This window comes from Gossypium raimondii, chromosome 7 (assembly GCF_025698545.1).
Source record: "Gossypium raimondii isolate GPD5lz chromosome 7, ASM2569854v1, whole genome shotgun sequence".
Taxonomy (NCBI): domain Eukaryota; kingdom Viridiplantae; phylum Streptophyta; class Magnoliopsida; order Malvales; family Malvaceae; genus Gossypium; species Gossypium raimondii.
The window spans coordinates 23,054,937-23,071,104 of record NC_068571.1 but is presented as its reverse complement, the minus strand read 5'-3'; the positions used below and the strand labels follow the sequence as shown (position 1 = coordinate 23,071,104).

General features: G+C 36.8%; 2 protein-coding genes across 2 annotated transcripts; both read right to left on the bottom strand.

Annotated features, from left to right (window-relative positions):
- Window positions 1-5,423: 5,423 nt before the first annotated feature.
- Window positions 5,424-6,178, bottom strand: LOC128042514 (uncharacterized). Its single transcript, XM_052633881.1, has 2 exons — window positions 5,952-6,178; window positions 5,424-5,826 (listed from the first exon to the last, which is right to left on the bottom strand). The coding sequence occupies exons 1-2, from the start codon at window positions 6,176-6,178 to the stop codon at window positions 5,424-5,426; spliced, it is 630 nt and encodes a 209-aa protein (XP_052489841.1).
- A 1,735-nt stretch (window positions 6,179-7,913) lies between these two features.
- LOC128042513 (uncharacterized) lies at window positions 7,914-9,833 on the bottom strand. The gene has a single exon (XM_052633880.1). It carries the CDS (start codon window positions 9,831-9,833, stop codon window positions 7,914-7,916), a length of 1,920 nt encoding a protein of 639 aa, XP_052489840.1.
- Between the last annotated feature and the right edge of the window lie 6,335 nt (window positions 9,834-16,168).

Genomic DNA, 16,168 nt, shown 5'->3' with positions numbered 1-16,168 from the left:
ACAGGTTCGGGAGTCAGTTATGCACGGGGAAGGGTTAGCACCCTCGTAACGCCCAAAATCGGTACCGAATTGATTGTTTAATGTCTTAGTGTCGAGGGTTAAAAAGATTTTTAAAAAAAAACTCAAATGATGAAATCTGAAAAGGATAATCAAATGTTTAAGTCAGACGAAGAAATCGAGACCCAGTAAGTTAGGGTACTATTTCTCAAAATCCCCAAACTTTGAATATCGCTTTTATTTTATAAGAAAATCTTCATTTTGAGAAAGCAATATGTCATGCCCAATACATTAGGACACAACAAGTTAAGTTCCCGAAAATGATTTTTATACTTATGCATTTTCAATAAACAACATTCTCGGTTATTCAGGATTAATAAAGAAAATCGGAACTCAATACGTTAGGGCTCAATTTCCTCGAAAATCCCGAATATCGAATATTGCGTTATTTTAAAAGCCTTTGAATCAAAAGAAAATGATTTTAATGTTTTGGCGAAACCAAAATATATATTTTCAAAAGGGATGTTTTAAAAAAATAATGTACAATATGAAACAAATACTTTAATTTAAATTATACATGTATACGTATTTACAAAATATATATATAAGGGTGATATATAAGTGAATTTTGAAAATATGTGTCTGCATATATTAAAACTTGTATATATAAGTATACATATGTAAAAACATGAAATACACCAAACAAAAACAACAACAAAAAAAAACTTATAATAATTCTACAAAAAGGTATGATATATATTATAGAAAATGCATGTATATGTGCATGGATTATGAAATATAAAAGATGCATACGTATTATAAAATGTTAATGCATATATATATGGATACAAAAGTTATGAAAATAAAACAATAATAAAATATACATAAAATATATACATGCATTTACAAAAAGTAAAAATGTATAAGTATAATATATTAGTAAATTATATAAAAAATACGGAAAATATATTTATAATAGTTTTGTATAGTGTATGAATATATATATACATATTATAAAAATGTATAAACATATATATAGATTATAAAATATGGAAAATGTATAAATATTATAAAATATAAATATAAATACATATATATAAAATTATGAAAATAAGATAATAATATAATAATAAAATATGTATATGTATTTAAAACATTTAAAATATATACATATATATATATTATAAAATACATATGCGTGTATATATGTAGGTATAATAATATATAATATAATAATGATAATAACAATATTAAGAAAAAAACCTAAAAAACCTAAAATGAAAGATTAAGGATTAAATTGAAAATAACCGAAGTTTCAGGGGCAAATTTGAAATAAATAAAACACCAATGGATCAAATAGAACATGCAATTAACAGTGGAGGACCAAAAGGGAAATTAATCCCTCCCTCTAAAACACTGCGCAACAACACGGATTAAATTGAAATAGTAATAAAATATGTTACGGAATTTAAAAGAAATAAAAAAATAATTTAAACACACTGTAAAATCATGAGGACTAAATCCGCAAATAGTCCATTTAGGGCAAAAACGCGCGTACCCTACCTGCGGGTCGGGTCGACGCGCGGATCTGCCCACGTTGAACGGCGCTGTTTTGCTTCTATTATAAAAACAAAAAAAAATTCATTTTTCTGTTTTAAAACAAAAGAAAAGAAAAGGGGGTGCTCTGGTTTTCCTTAACCCAAACCCCCCCAACCGCCGCAACCACCTCAGCGGCTTGAATCCTCCCTCCAGCTTCGATTCGGGCAGAGTCCGTCGTCTCCTCCACATAGGTAACTTTCTCCTTTTCTTTTCGTTTATTTTTTAAAAGAAAAGAATCAATAGAAAAATGAAACAAAAAACAGTAAAAACAAAAAAACAAAAAGATCACCTTCAAAATTTTGCTTTTCTGATTCTTTTACATTCGCGTTTTCTTTTACTTTTCAATACAGTATTTTGCTAACCCCTATTACAAAAATCAGTTGGCTTTTTATAGCCAAATCTTTTTACAATTTTGTTGTATATTCGGTCCTATTTGTGCTGTTCGTGGTTTATTGCAGGTGCATGGAAGACAGACGTGCGCGGCGTGGAAGGAGAATGTGCGACATGCTGCGACATCTGCGCGAAGGTTGTTTGCTGCTACGGTACTAAGGCGAAGGGGCTAGGGTTCTTTGATTCTGTTTTGGGTTTATTGAGCTAATGTAATTAGGCCACGTAAATTAGGTTTTTAAATGGACTGGACACCTTTATTTATTTGGGCCCGGGCTAAAATTGGGTATTACAACTGCCCCTCTTTGCTCATTGTCGTGTAACGGGAATAGAGCAAAGACTTAAAAATGGCCAATTTTGCCCGATTGTGCTGGACCTTAGTGCTCTTCTTCTTCTTTAAATAGCCTCATTCATTCCTACTGCATCTTCAGAGGTATAAGAACTAGTGCTTCGATCCACTGCACTGTAACATCAGGGAAATAGGATTGGTTTCCTCTGTTTGCTCCACTGCAACTTCAATGATTTGCTCTCTGCAACTTCAGAGAGATAAGATCTATGGTTTTAATCTGCTCCACTGCAACTTCAGGGAGATAGGATTAATTGCTTTCATCTGCTCCGCTGCAACTTCAGGGAGATAAGACTTGCCATCTTCAATATGTTTAACTACAATGTCGGGAAAACAAGATTTGTCGTCGTAGCTTCAATCTGTTCCACTACACCGCTAGGGAAGTAAGATTCACCGTTGTGGTTTCAATCTATTCTACTGTAATTCCAAAGAGATAGGATTCGCTACCCATAACCTCAAGCCGCTCCACTTCAGCTAATCCAAGCCTTAATGCTAGGGAGATAAGATTTGCCGTCGTGGCTTCAATCTGCTCCGCTACAACACCAGGGAAGTAAGATTCGCCGTTGTGGCTTCAATCTATTCCATTGCAACGTCAAGGCAATAAGACTGATGTCTTCGATCTGTTTTTCTGCCAATACAGGAAGTCAAGATGTGTTATTTTCAACCTACTCCACTACTGCTCAAGGAAATAAGGCTGAAGTTTCACCAGTTTGTTCTCTGGGGAACATGACCTATATAATTCAATTTATGAACCTAATTATGCCTAGTGATTAAGATGTCATGATCAGAATGAATCAAATGCTCCTAACTAGATGTGCATGAATGACATTTGAATGAATGCAGAATGTCATTTTTCGAGAATGATCCTTCTTTATCACTTAGGTTGTCATTACTCAAAGTTTATTAAAGTCGTATCACCGAAGCACTACAACGTCCTCCTGCCCGGCTAGCATCTCCAAAAAACACTTAATCTAATTACCCCCCACTGTAAACTTCAAAGTTTAATCTACTAGGATGAAAATTTGTATCATCTTTCTCCCGCTGTGACCCAAGGGTAGAAAAATCTGGCTTTTCACAATCTTCACTTATCGCAATGTAAAGCACTTTGGTCCTTTATACCATTCTCAAGATGTCATACCAAATGCCTATGCACAAATGAAGGATTTCCTTCTCCGAGGAAACCTTTTCTTACCACAAGGTGATCAAACTTTGTCACCATCACCATATCTCGCCATTTTGTTCAGTCAATGTTTGAACGACACAAAAATTAAAAGGATAATCTTACTTTTATAATTTTCCTTTTTAGGCATTTCAACCTTTGAACTTGGTGTATTCTAAATAATGGCCCTGTTTCAGGTCCCTATATTATTTAGAAACTTCCAGAGTAATATGTAAAATTTCTTTTGTAAAAGTATTATTAGCCCATTAATGTTGTTCTAATGAAAAAAGATGCTTGAACAAGATTATCGCAATGGACAAGATGAAATTTATTGAGAATAAAACTCGAGATGAATAAATTATAAAGAACAATAAGAATAAAAGAGAAATGGATTGGAAACACGAATCTTGAAAAAGAACAAAGTATTCTAAGATATAAATACTGAGAAGACTAGGCACATCAGATATCGCAGTTTAAACTTCTCTGCGCACACTTTTTGAAGACCACTCTGAGTTCGACATGTGCTTAGAAGATCTACAGTACTCTGTCGATGCCCCAAGATGTTGCGTCCCCTTTCCCACTGATTCAATCATTGCAAGATCACCGGATGCCCCACTTGATCAACATTTGAGCCGCCCTTTTTCAGGTTTTCAACTCAAATCCCCTTTGGTCTCAAGGCGCCCTTTGTGGGTTTTCACCTTGGCCTCTCCTTTTTCTTTTTCTCCCTCTCTCTCTTTTTTAAGAAAAGTACTTCTTAACCGAATTTGAGTTTACAAGGTTTGGCAAATCTTTGCCATCTATCTCACTCAAGATCAAAACTCCCCCAGAAAAGGCCTTCTTCACAACGTATGGACCTTCCCAATTTGGCATCCATTTTCCTCTAAAATCCTTTTGTATAGGAAGAATCTTTTTCAACACTAGCTTCCCCTCGTGGAATTCTCTAGGACGAACCTTTTTATTGTAGGCTCGCATCATTAGCCTTTGATACATCTGACCGTGCTGAATAGGCTTTAGTCTTTTTCCTTCTATTAAGCTCAACTGATCATAATGAGATTGAACACATTCTGCCTCATCCAATTTCAGCTCAGCTAATACCCGGAGAGAAGGAATTTCCACCTCAATAGGTATGGCTGCTTCCATCCCAAAAACCAGAGAGAAAGGTGTTGCCCCGGTCGAAGTTCTGGCAGACGTTCTATAAGCAAAGAGGGCGAATGGTAATTTCTCATGCCAGTCTTTGTAAGTCTCAGTCATCTTTCCCATAATTTTCTTGATATTCTTATTCGCTGCTTCTACTGCAGCATTCATCTTTGGGCGATATGGCGACGAGTTATGATGTCTGATCTTGAATTGACTGTAGACCTCCGCTATCGCACTATTGTTCAAATTCAACACATTATCAGATATGATCCTCTCAGGCATTCCATATCGACATATGATCTCATTTTTTAAGAATCTACTAACTGCTGACTTCGTGACATTTGCATATGAAGTAGCTTTCACCCATTTGGTAAAGTAGTCAATAACCACAAAGATGAAGCGATGCCCATTAGAAGCCTTTGGCGATATTGGCCCAATGACGTCCATACCCCACATAGAGAAAATCCATGGAGAAGTCATAACATGAAGAGGTGAAGGAGGTGCATGCATTTTATCGCCATAAATTTGGCATTTATGGCACTTCTTAGCATAATTGATGCAATCTCCTTCCATATTGGACCAGTAGTACCCAAATATCATGATCTGCCTGGCCATTGTGAAATCATTTGCATGCGTTCCGTAGATACCCTCATGGACCTCTTCCAGAATTTTTCTAGCTTCCACTACGTCCACACATCTTAAAAATTCCTAATCCTTCCCTTTTTTGTATAGGATCTCTCCATCTAGGACATAGTCAATGGCCGTTCTTCTCAATTCTCTCTTATCATTCTCCATTGCCTAATTTGGATACTCACAATTTTTCACATATTGCAATATATTCAGATACCAGGAGTGCTCATCTTTCTCTTCTTCCTCAATATTATAGCAATGAGCTGGGGTTTCAAAAATACTCATCTGAATAGGCTTCATGTCCTCTAACTTGTTCACTCGGATCATAGAGGCTAGGGTGGCCAACACATCAGCCATCAGGTTCTCATCTCGTGGAAGGTAACAGAAAGTGATGTCATCAAACTCATCCATCAATTCGAGAACCATCTTTCGATAACTGATTAGTTTAGGGTCTTTTGTATCCCATTCTCCTTTGAGTTGGTCTATCACCAATGCGGAATCCCCATACACTTTTAGCACTTTGATTTTAAGTTCAATAGCTACACGAATGCCCATAATGTATGCTTCATATCTGCCATATTGTTCGTATAGTCAAAATTCAATTTGCTAGCAATAGGAAAATGATCTCCGCTTGGAGATACCAGAACCGTCCCAATTCCATTACCCAAAGTATTTGAGGCTCCATCAAAATTTAACTTCCACACATGATCCATTTGAGAATTTTCTTCAGTGGCTGCCACATATATCAAATCCTCATTTGGAAAATCAAAATTCAAAGGCTCATAATCCTCTAAGGTTCTGCTAGCTAAAAAGTTAGCTATTGCGCTCCCTTTCACGGCCTTCTGACTCACATACATTAGGTTAAATTCAGAAAGCAAGATCTGCCATCTGGCCGTCCTTCCATTCAAAGCAGTCGACTCCATCATATACTTTAAGGGGTCTAACTTTGAAATTAGCCAAGTTGTATGATACAACATATATTGCCGTAATCTCCAAGTTGTCCAAACTAGGGCACGACATAACTTCTCGATAGACGAGTACCTCGCTTCACAATCAGTGAATTTCTTGCTGAGATAGTATATTGCCCTTTCTTTTCTTCCTGTCTCATCATGCTGGCCTAACACGCATCCCATTGAATTGTAAAACACTGTTAAACATTATTAATGGCCTATCCGGACTAGGTGGTGATAGTACTGGAGGATTAGACAAGTACTGTTTTATTTTGTCAAAAGCCTCCTGACATTCTTCATCCCATACACCCGGATTATGCTTCTTCAGAAGAAGAAATATGGGTCACATTTCTCAGTTAGTTGTGAAATAAACTGTTCAATGTAATTCAATATTGTCCTGACTTTGTCTGGGTCAACCTCAATTTCTTTCCCACTGACTATGGAGCCCAACAACTTTCCTGATCTGGCTCCAAAGGTGCACTTTGTTGGATTAAGCTTGAGCTGGAAATTTCTTAGTCTTAAAAACAATTTCCTCAGAACTTGAACATGCTCTTCTTCCGTTCTGGATTTTACAATCATATCATCAACATAAACCTCAATCTCCTTGTGCATCATGTCATGAAACAAAGTCACCATGGCTCTTTGATAAGTTGCCCCCGCATTCTTTAATCCAAAGGGCATCACTTTATAACAGAACATTCCCCACAAAGTGATAAATATGGTCTTTCTCATATCTTCCAGATTCATTTTTATTTGATTGTATCCCGAAAAGCCATCCATAAAAGAAAACAGTGAGTAACCTGTTGTATTATCCACCAAAGTATCAATATGAGGCAACAGAAAATTATCCTTTGGACTGGCCCTGCTCAAATCCCTGTAATCCACACACATTCATACCTTCCCATCTTTTTTAGGGACAGGGACAACGTTGGCTACCCATTCTGAATATTTGACTTCTTGCAATAACCCAGCATCAAACTGTTTTTTGACTTCTTCCTTTATCTTTAGCATAATGTCTGGCCTCATTCTCCTGAGCTTGTGCTGAACTGGCTTGCAATCTTCTTTTATAGGAAGACGGTGTACCACAATATCAGTGCTTAACCCAGGAAGATCCTGGTATGACCAAGGAAAGACATCTTTGAATTCACGAAGTAATTCGATGAGGTCTCGTTTCGTCTCTGCGGTAATGTTGGTTTTGATTTTTACCTCATTTTCCTCCTCTAGGCTCACAATCTCCAATGATTCTTTATGAGGTAGGATTTGCTTATATTCTTACTCTACCATTCTTAATAAGTCCAGAGACACATCACAGTCTACGTCATTTTCAGAATCATGTGATCCCTTTAAACACATGTCTTGTTCAAAAGGGGATTCTAAGTCTGAAGCAGCGTCATTCATATCATTGATATGATGGGACCTATGGTAGGTGCCAAGGAATATACAAAGAATGTATGAATTTATGAACAAATATGATTATGAATGACTAAAACCATGATGTGGAAAAAGAATAAAAGAATAATTACTCGAAAAAGAATGAAAACACTACTGTCTCAAAAAATGAATATGAAAACCGTATTTATTAGAAACATAATATTTCACATGTGCATATTCCATAAAGAAATTCCTATTTTTAAGTTAAAAACAACAAGGATGTTCTGAACATTTACTCTGAACAAGATCTAAAAACTACAGGAATCTCTTTCGCAGTCTAATTGTTCAGCTCGCTTCCAAGTTCGTAAAGGCGAATCTCTAGCAATGTCCCTCTCTCAATTTTGTCTAGGGCATTGATGTGGACATCTCCCAGCATTTCCTCAATACTTTTCACTTTAATTACTCTTCGCTCAGGATGGATGAACTCCCCCGATGCGAAGGTCCTGGATATGTGAGGGAAAGCCATAGGCTCCCACTTAACTTCATTTCCATTCAGGCGTGCCCTTCTTCTCTCCTGTCTTTTTTCTATTTCCTTTCTCTTTTGTTTTATGTCTGGTCTATAGCCTAAACCAAAACTATCAAACTTTTCTTTCATCACTGGTGCCTCAACTCTTCCTTGCAAATATCTTCCCAATCCTTTTCCCAGTACAGCTCCTCTTCTCACCATTAATTGAAGACCCATTATTGTAGTCTTGGATATCTTCGGCACTGGAATTCTATTCCCCTCGACAATAAGTGTTGCATTCACGAACTCTAAGGTCCGAAAAGAACATTCCACCGCCTCCTCATCCGTCTCCACATATGGTGTACTACTAGTTATTGACACAATAATACCCTCCTTGGCATTTATTGTCACCAACCATCCTTCTGACACTAATTTCAACTTCTGATGTAGCGATGAAGGCACATCCCCTGCCGAGTGTATCCAAGGTCTCCCTAACAAACAGTTATAAGAAGGCTTAATATCCATTACAATAAAATCCACTTCATAAGTATTTGGGCCAATCAGCAATGGTATCTCAATTCTCCCCAAAACCTTCCTTTCCATTCCATCGAACGCCCTTACTACATTTTGACACGTTTTCATATGTGAGCTATCCATAGGTAGCCTATTGAGAGTAGATAAGGGCAATACATTCAATACGGATCTATTATCAATCAAAACTCCCGGCAGCATGTACCATTTACACCGAGTAGTAATGTGCAGAGCTCTAGTGGACCCCATACCTCCAGTTGGTATTTCGTCATCATTGAAAAAGATAAAATTATCGACTCTTATATTATTGACCAACCGATCCAATTGGTTGACAGAAATATCACTTGCCACATATGTTTCGTTCAACACCTTCATTAGCACATTTTGATGCACCTCTGAACTCATGAGTAAAGCTAACACATATATACGAGCTGGTTGCTTATGCAGCTGCTCTACCACGATATACTCACTGTGTTTTAGAAATTTCAAAAATTTGGTGGCTTCTTCCTCCTTTATTGGCTCATTAATCAATGGCCTAGATTCAACTGTCTTCTCTTCCTTTTGCTCTGCTGCAAAAACTTTCCCCTCCTTCGATTCTGCTTGGGCATTTATCCAACCGTAGTGCTTCTCATTATTCGTATAAGAACCTATCTTTTGGTTTTCTTTTGCAACACTGACTGAAGCTTCCTTTCCCGAGACTGTTACATTGCACTCATAATTCCAGGGGACCTTTTTACTATCCTTATACGAAAACTTTGTCAGCTTCTGAATTACAATCTTCAGCGTCACCTGTGCCCTAACCTCATTAACCCTAGGGCGTGAGATGATAATCACAGGATGATTAACCTTTGGAATCCTCGTCACTGACTCCGATTCACATATACTTCCTTTTCCTTCAACCTCTTCAAAAAACTCTATTTCTCCATTATCCATCATGCTCTGGACCAGAGCTCTGAATTCCTCACATCTCTGAATTTTGTGTCCCACCTCATGATGGAACTCACAATAATTTTGGGTCTCACCACCTATCACTAAATCCGAGTCGATTAAACCTCTTCCCACCATTACTTTCCAAACCCTCTTCAAAGGGATTTTAACCTCAACAATATTCTCCTTGACCTTTTTCCCCATACTTTCACCTATCATGTTTACCCCAGCATCAATAAGATTGGGTAATGGATTTTTCGTACCTGATGAATCATCTACCTTGACAACGCCCATCTTAATGAGCTTCTCAACAAGTTTTTTAAAAGCTGTACAATGTTCTATGGAATGCCCCGTAATTCCTGCATGGTAATCGCATTGTGCATTCGCGTCATACCATTTGGGATACGGAGGCTGTAAAGGGGTCAAGTAAAAAGGGGTAAAAACGTGAGCATTAAATAAATTCTGATACAACTCCTTATATGACATGGGAATGGGTGTGAATTGGGGCCTCTCAATACTTGGCCTCGCACCAGATTCCTATTTTGATGAACCCTGTTGACTTGCCACTACCTTTCTGGGCTGATTCACCGTAATTGATTTGTTGTATGTATTCACATTGTTCACCTCACTTTCTTTTTTTCTTTGAGGCTGGCCTTCTATTGTTCTCTCTAAAATCAATCTTCCCACTCCTTATAGCACTCTCAATCATCTCACCACTCATGACTATGTCAGAAAAGCTTTTTGTGGCACTTCCTAACAAGTGTGTGATGAATGGGGCTTTCAGCGTATTTATAAAGAGCATCGTCATTTCTCTTTCAATGAGCGGTGGTTGGACCTGCACTGCCACCTCCCTCCACCTCTAAGCATATTTTCTAAAACCTTCATTCGACTTTTTCTTCATGTTCTGCAAGGTAATCCTATCAGGAACCATTTCTGTCACATGACTGTACTATTTCATAAAAGCATGTGCTAAATCCCTCCAGGAGCTAATCCTAGCACGACTTAATTGATTATACCATTTAGACGCTGCCCCCATGAGGCTATCCTAAAAGCAGTGTATCAATAACTGGTCATTATTGACATATCCCATCATTCGCCTACAAAACATGGTAATGTGGGCCTCAGGGCAAGTGGTCCCATTATACTTCTCGAATTCCGGCATTTTAAACTTGTAAGGAAGCACCAAATCTGGGACCAAACTTAAATCCTTAGCATCAATCCCATGACATCTCTCAGTAGTTTCCATTGCTTTGAACTTCTCTTCAATCCACTTCCATCTTTCCTCCAATTGCTTTGGTAATTCTTCTTTTGTTTTCTCTTTTTCAACTGCTTCATCGAAATCAAGAACAATAGGATTGACAAGATTATTCTCAAGGCTAGAGCCTAATCCAGCTTGGAAATTCATTGTCCTTGAAGCATCGACCTAAAACTGTTGAGGCCTAATTGTAACAGAAGATTTGCGCGAGTAAACTTCAACTAGGTGCTGCGCATGTGGAGGAGTAAAGCCTGGGGGATACAGGAGTCCATCCTCTCCTTCCTCTTCAATATTGTCTACAGGGCTCTTTCCTTTATCCTTCCCTTCAGTCAACAATCGCGTTAACTGTGTCATCACGCTCCCTTGGGATTCTGTCATTTTATCCATCAAATTCTGCTAAATCTTCTCTAGTTGTTCTTTCATTTGCTGCTGAAGCTGATCCTGCATTTTTCTTTTTGAAACTGTTCGAGCTTTTGTAATCTTTGATCCATACTTTTTGATTCCACCCATGTACCGTAATGGTATTGAGTTGGCTGGTTAGATTCCAGGTTAACTGAAGAATGATTTTAATCAATCAAAACCTTTTAATAGTTTTTAATGCATGTAATGCGATGTATGAATGCAGAAAGGCGTCAATTCTAATTTCAATTACTTTCAGAAAAACTTTATTAGAATATAAATCTCTTTACATAGAATGAGCTACAAATATGGCTTTGCCCTATTACTTAAGACCTTGATCTTTTTAAGCAACAAGGCTAACTCTTGTCCTCGATCTGACTCCAACTCATACTTCACGGTCAACGTGTCGGCTTGTACTGCCAAAGTTTGTAGGTGATCTGCTACCTCTCGAATCTAAACCACAGCTTCTCCCATAAGACGATCCCTATTTCTGACTTGTATTTGGAAATAATGAAGTTGCTCATTCTGACTACCTTCCTTTGCCTCCAGATGCTCAATCTAAACCTCACAATTTCGTAATGCTACTTCTAACTCTTCTATTTTACTCTTCATCTCTTCAATCCTGCTTAGACTTGCCTTTAGCTCTACTACAGAATTTCGACTTCTATGTTGACAAAGAGACCCTTCTAACTCAACCACTCTGTGTTTTAGTTCGCCCTTTTCCTTTTGGCTCTCTGTCAAGCTCTTCTCTAAGTCTTCATTTCGTGCTTGCACTTCTTGAAATTTCCTTTCCCACCAGTCTGACTTGTTTCTTTCTTCATAAATCTCTTCACGCCACTGCTCTGAATTTTTTCCAAGCCCAACAGTTCTCATTGACATACGCAGCTTCTTGTAATCTATCTTCAAACTATCTAATTCCTCTTCAGCCTTATTCTTCCCCTTCCTTAGTTTATCAACCTCGAGCTTCTGAACATCCACATCTAGTCTCAAATTCACCTTTTCTTCCTCCATTTGCTCTATTTTCTTCTCTAATTCTGCATTTTTTCTTTCAAAGTCCTACTTTATGATTTCCAGCTCAATAGGGACAACACACAAATGCTCCTCTATCGACTGACTATTTTCTGAACTTGGCCCATGAATGTTATCATTAATCCTCCTAACCCACCATTCACTATACTCAAGAGTTGTCATCGGACCCACAACCAATCTCTTCATTTGACGAGTCTGGCCCCATGCACTGACTATCTCATGAATTATCTTTTTGTATCCATCACCCCTATACGAGAATTCACACTCGGCCAGTCCCTGAGTTGCGGACACAAACTGCCTTGACCTGTATTGCCTTAATACCAGCAATGGGGCATAACATACAGGTCCCCAAATTCCAAGCAAAGGAACCTATTCAAAATCCCCACACCGATATAGGATCTCGTCTGAAAGCAACCACGGAGCTCTTCACTCGATATCCTTCTCCTGTAAATTCTAAAGAATAGCCATCCATTTCTCTTCTGAGATGTTATCCCTCATTGCTGTAGCCACTATCTCCTTCAATGGTGAATAATTGTCAGAGAAGACCCGATACGAAACTTTATCAACCTTCCAAAAGTGACTATGGAACCATGCAAGTAGGAGCTATGCATATCCAATGAATCTACCCTCTCCCTCTCTTCAGCACGCATTCAGTGACCTGAAGGTTTCTGCCAAAATTGCCGAGACTGGTGTAACTCTCTTATCAAGCCGATCAAATAAGTTAGTGACCGCCTCGTCAACATGCTCCAAAGCCCTAGGGAACACCACCAAACCATATATACTTTAAGCAAAGATATCTACCTTCTTATTCGCATCTGGGTGCGCTAGAATGAGGTCCTTCAAACTTTTCCAAGGAAGGCACTTGCTATCCCCCTTTTGCTTGATCTGAGCCAAACCCACTGCTCACTCATCCCTGTTATACTCACCAACCTCTTCGAAAAGGTCGGTACATTTACAGCTTTCAAGTAGACCTTGTCCACTTGAATCCTTGAACACCTAAGTAAAGCCATGTATTCTTCTATTGTAGGTACCAAATCAACCCTCCCAAACGTGAATCAACTATAAGCGGGGTTCCAAAACTGGGCAAGAGCCCGAAAAAGACGCTTGTTTACCTTCAAATCAAGCAAATAAGGCAAATCCCCATAATTAGAAAAGAATAACTGTTTAACCTCATTATTCCACTGCTCCCAAATTTCCTTCAGCTCCTGCAAGTTGTTCTGGGTAACGCTAACACGGGTGAAGTCCCATAATTCTGATACGTATCCCTCGGCCAAGCTATCACCTTTTTCGCGTTGTGTCATATCAGCTCAAGTTCGAACAGCCGTATTATCCTCCACTCTATCAAGAAACCCATTTTCCATGATAAGCTTTCTATCTAGCAACCGAATACGAACCAACGCCTTTTTATAATGAAATGCTATGTAATTGTAATGCCATGCAACCAGAGTAAAACACAAAAAGTCAATATCAATTAAATACAATACAACCAAGAAATAGTAAAAAAATTCCTAATTAGGTATCTACTAAGGTTAAGAGTAATTCTACCTAGGGTGAGTTCCTAAGGTTCACTATATGCGGTTTGGTGTCTAGGGCAAGGGTACCTGAACCAGCAGATTCTTCGATCCTCACCCATTATAGGCTCATATGGACCAAGTTCAGTTCAGGGGAACACATTTCCCTATGGCTGCACAAAGATGAAAATATCACGAAGAATAGGTACGGATGTATTCCGAAAGTGATCCACTATCCTACACAGAGATGAAAACCACACGAAGGACTAGTTTTTCACTCCCACTTAGAGGGGTAAAAATTGACCGACTTTATGAAATGCAAAAATGCAAATAAGCTAACAGACTTAAGCCAATCAAGCAAGCATATAACAATGAAAACCAATGAATGCAAAAGGGGAAGTCATTATTTTAAACAGCATTAATTTTCGGCAAAAAGACACCAAATAATCAATTCATGGCTCGATTCTCTTGAAGTCCCCAGTGGAGTCGCCAAGCTGTCGAAACCATTTTTTGAAAACAAAAATTTAGTTGTCGACTTTAAAAACAAAAATTGGAGTCGCCTCCGATCCTTTATTGAGGTGTGATCGGCTCACCTTAAAAATGATTTTAGTCTGCAAAATTTGAGAAAACAAGTTCGGGAGTCAGTTACACACGAGGAAGGGTTAGCACCCTTGTAACGCCCAAAATCGGTACCGAATTGATTATTTAATGTCTTAGTGTCGAGGGTTAAAAAGATTTAAAAAAAACTCAAATGATGAAATCTAAAAAGGATAATCAAATGTTTAAGTCAGACAAAGAAATCGAGACCCAATACGTTAGGGTACAATTTCTCAAAATCTCAAACTTTGAATATCGCTTTTATTTTATAAGAAAATCTTCATTTTGAAAAAGCAATATGTCATGCCCAATACATTAGGACACAACAAGTTAAGTTCCCGAAAATGATTTTTATACTTATGCATTTTGAATAAAGAATATTCTCGGTTATTTAGGATTAATAAAGAAAATTATAACCCAATACGTTAGGGCTCAATTTCCTCGAAAATCCTGAATATGTAATATTGCGTTATTTTAAAAGCCTTTGAATCAAAAGAAAATGATTTTAATGTTTTGACGAAACCAAAATATATATTTTCAAAAGGGATGTTTTAAAAAATAATGTACAATATGAAACAAATACTTTAATTTAAATTATACATGTATACGTATTTACAAAATATATATATAAGGATGATATATAAGTGAATTTTGAAAATATGTGTATGCATATATTAAAACTTGTATATATAAGTATACATATGTAAAAAACATGAAATACACCAAACAAAAACAAAAAAAAAACTTACAATAATCCTACAAAAGGTACATATATATATTATAGAAAATGCATGTATATGTGCATGGATTATTAAATATAAAAGATGCTACGTATTATAAAATGTTAATGCATATATATATGGATACAAAAGTCATGAAAATAAAACAATAATAAAATATACATAAAATATATACATGCATTTACAAAAGTAAAAATGTATAAGTATAATATATTAGTAAGTTATATAAAAATGCGGAAAATATATTTATAATAGTTTTGTATAGTGTATGAATATATATATATACATATTATAAAAATGTGTAAACATATATATAGATTATAAAATATGGAAAATGTATAAATATTATAAAATATAAATATAAATACATATATATAAAAACTATGAAAATAAGACAATAATATAATAATAAAATATGTATGTGTATTTAAAACATTTAAAATATATACATATATATATTATAAAATACATATGCGTGTATATATGTAGGTATAATAATAATAATAATAATATATAATATAATAATGATAATAACAATATTAATAAAAACTTAAAAACCTAAAATGAAAGATTAAGGATTAAATTGAAAATAACTGAAGTTTCAGGGGTAAATCTAAAATAAATAAAACACCAATGGATCAAATAGAACATGCAATTAACAGTGGAGGACCAAGAGGGAAATTAATCCCTCCCTCCAAAACGCTGGGCAGCAACACGGATTAAATTGAAACAGTAATAAAATATGTTGCTAAATTTAAAAGAAATAAATAATAATAATTTAAACACACTGTAAAATCATGAGGACTAATTGCGCAAATAGTCCATTTAGGGTAAAAACGAGCGGACCCTGTCCGTGGGTCGGGTCGACGCGTGGATCGGCCCACATTGAATGGCGCCGTTTTGCTTCCATTATAAAAACAAAAAAAAAACTATTCTTTAAAAAAAATTCATTTTTCTGTTTTAAAACAAAAGAAAAGAAAAGGGGGTGCTCTGCTAGGTTTTCCTTAACCCAAACCCCCTCAACCGCCGCAACCACCTCAGTGGCTTGAAGCCTCCCTCCGGCTTCAATTCGGGAAGAGTCCGTCGTCTCCTCCACAC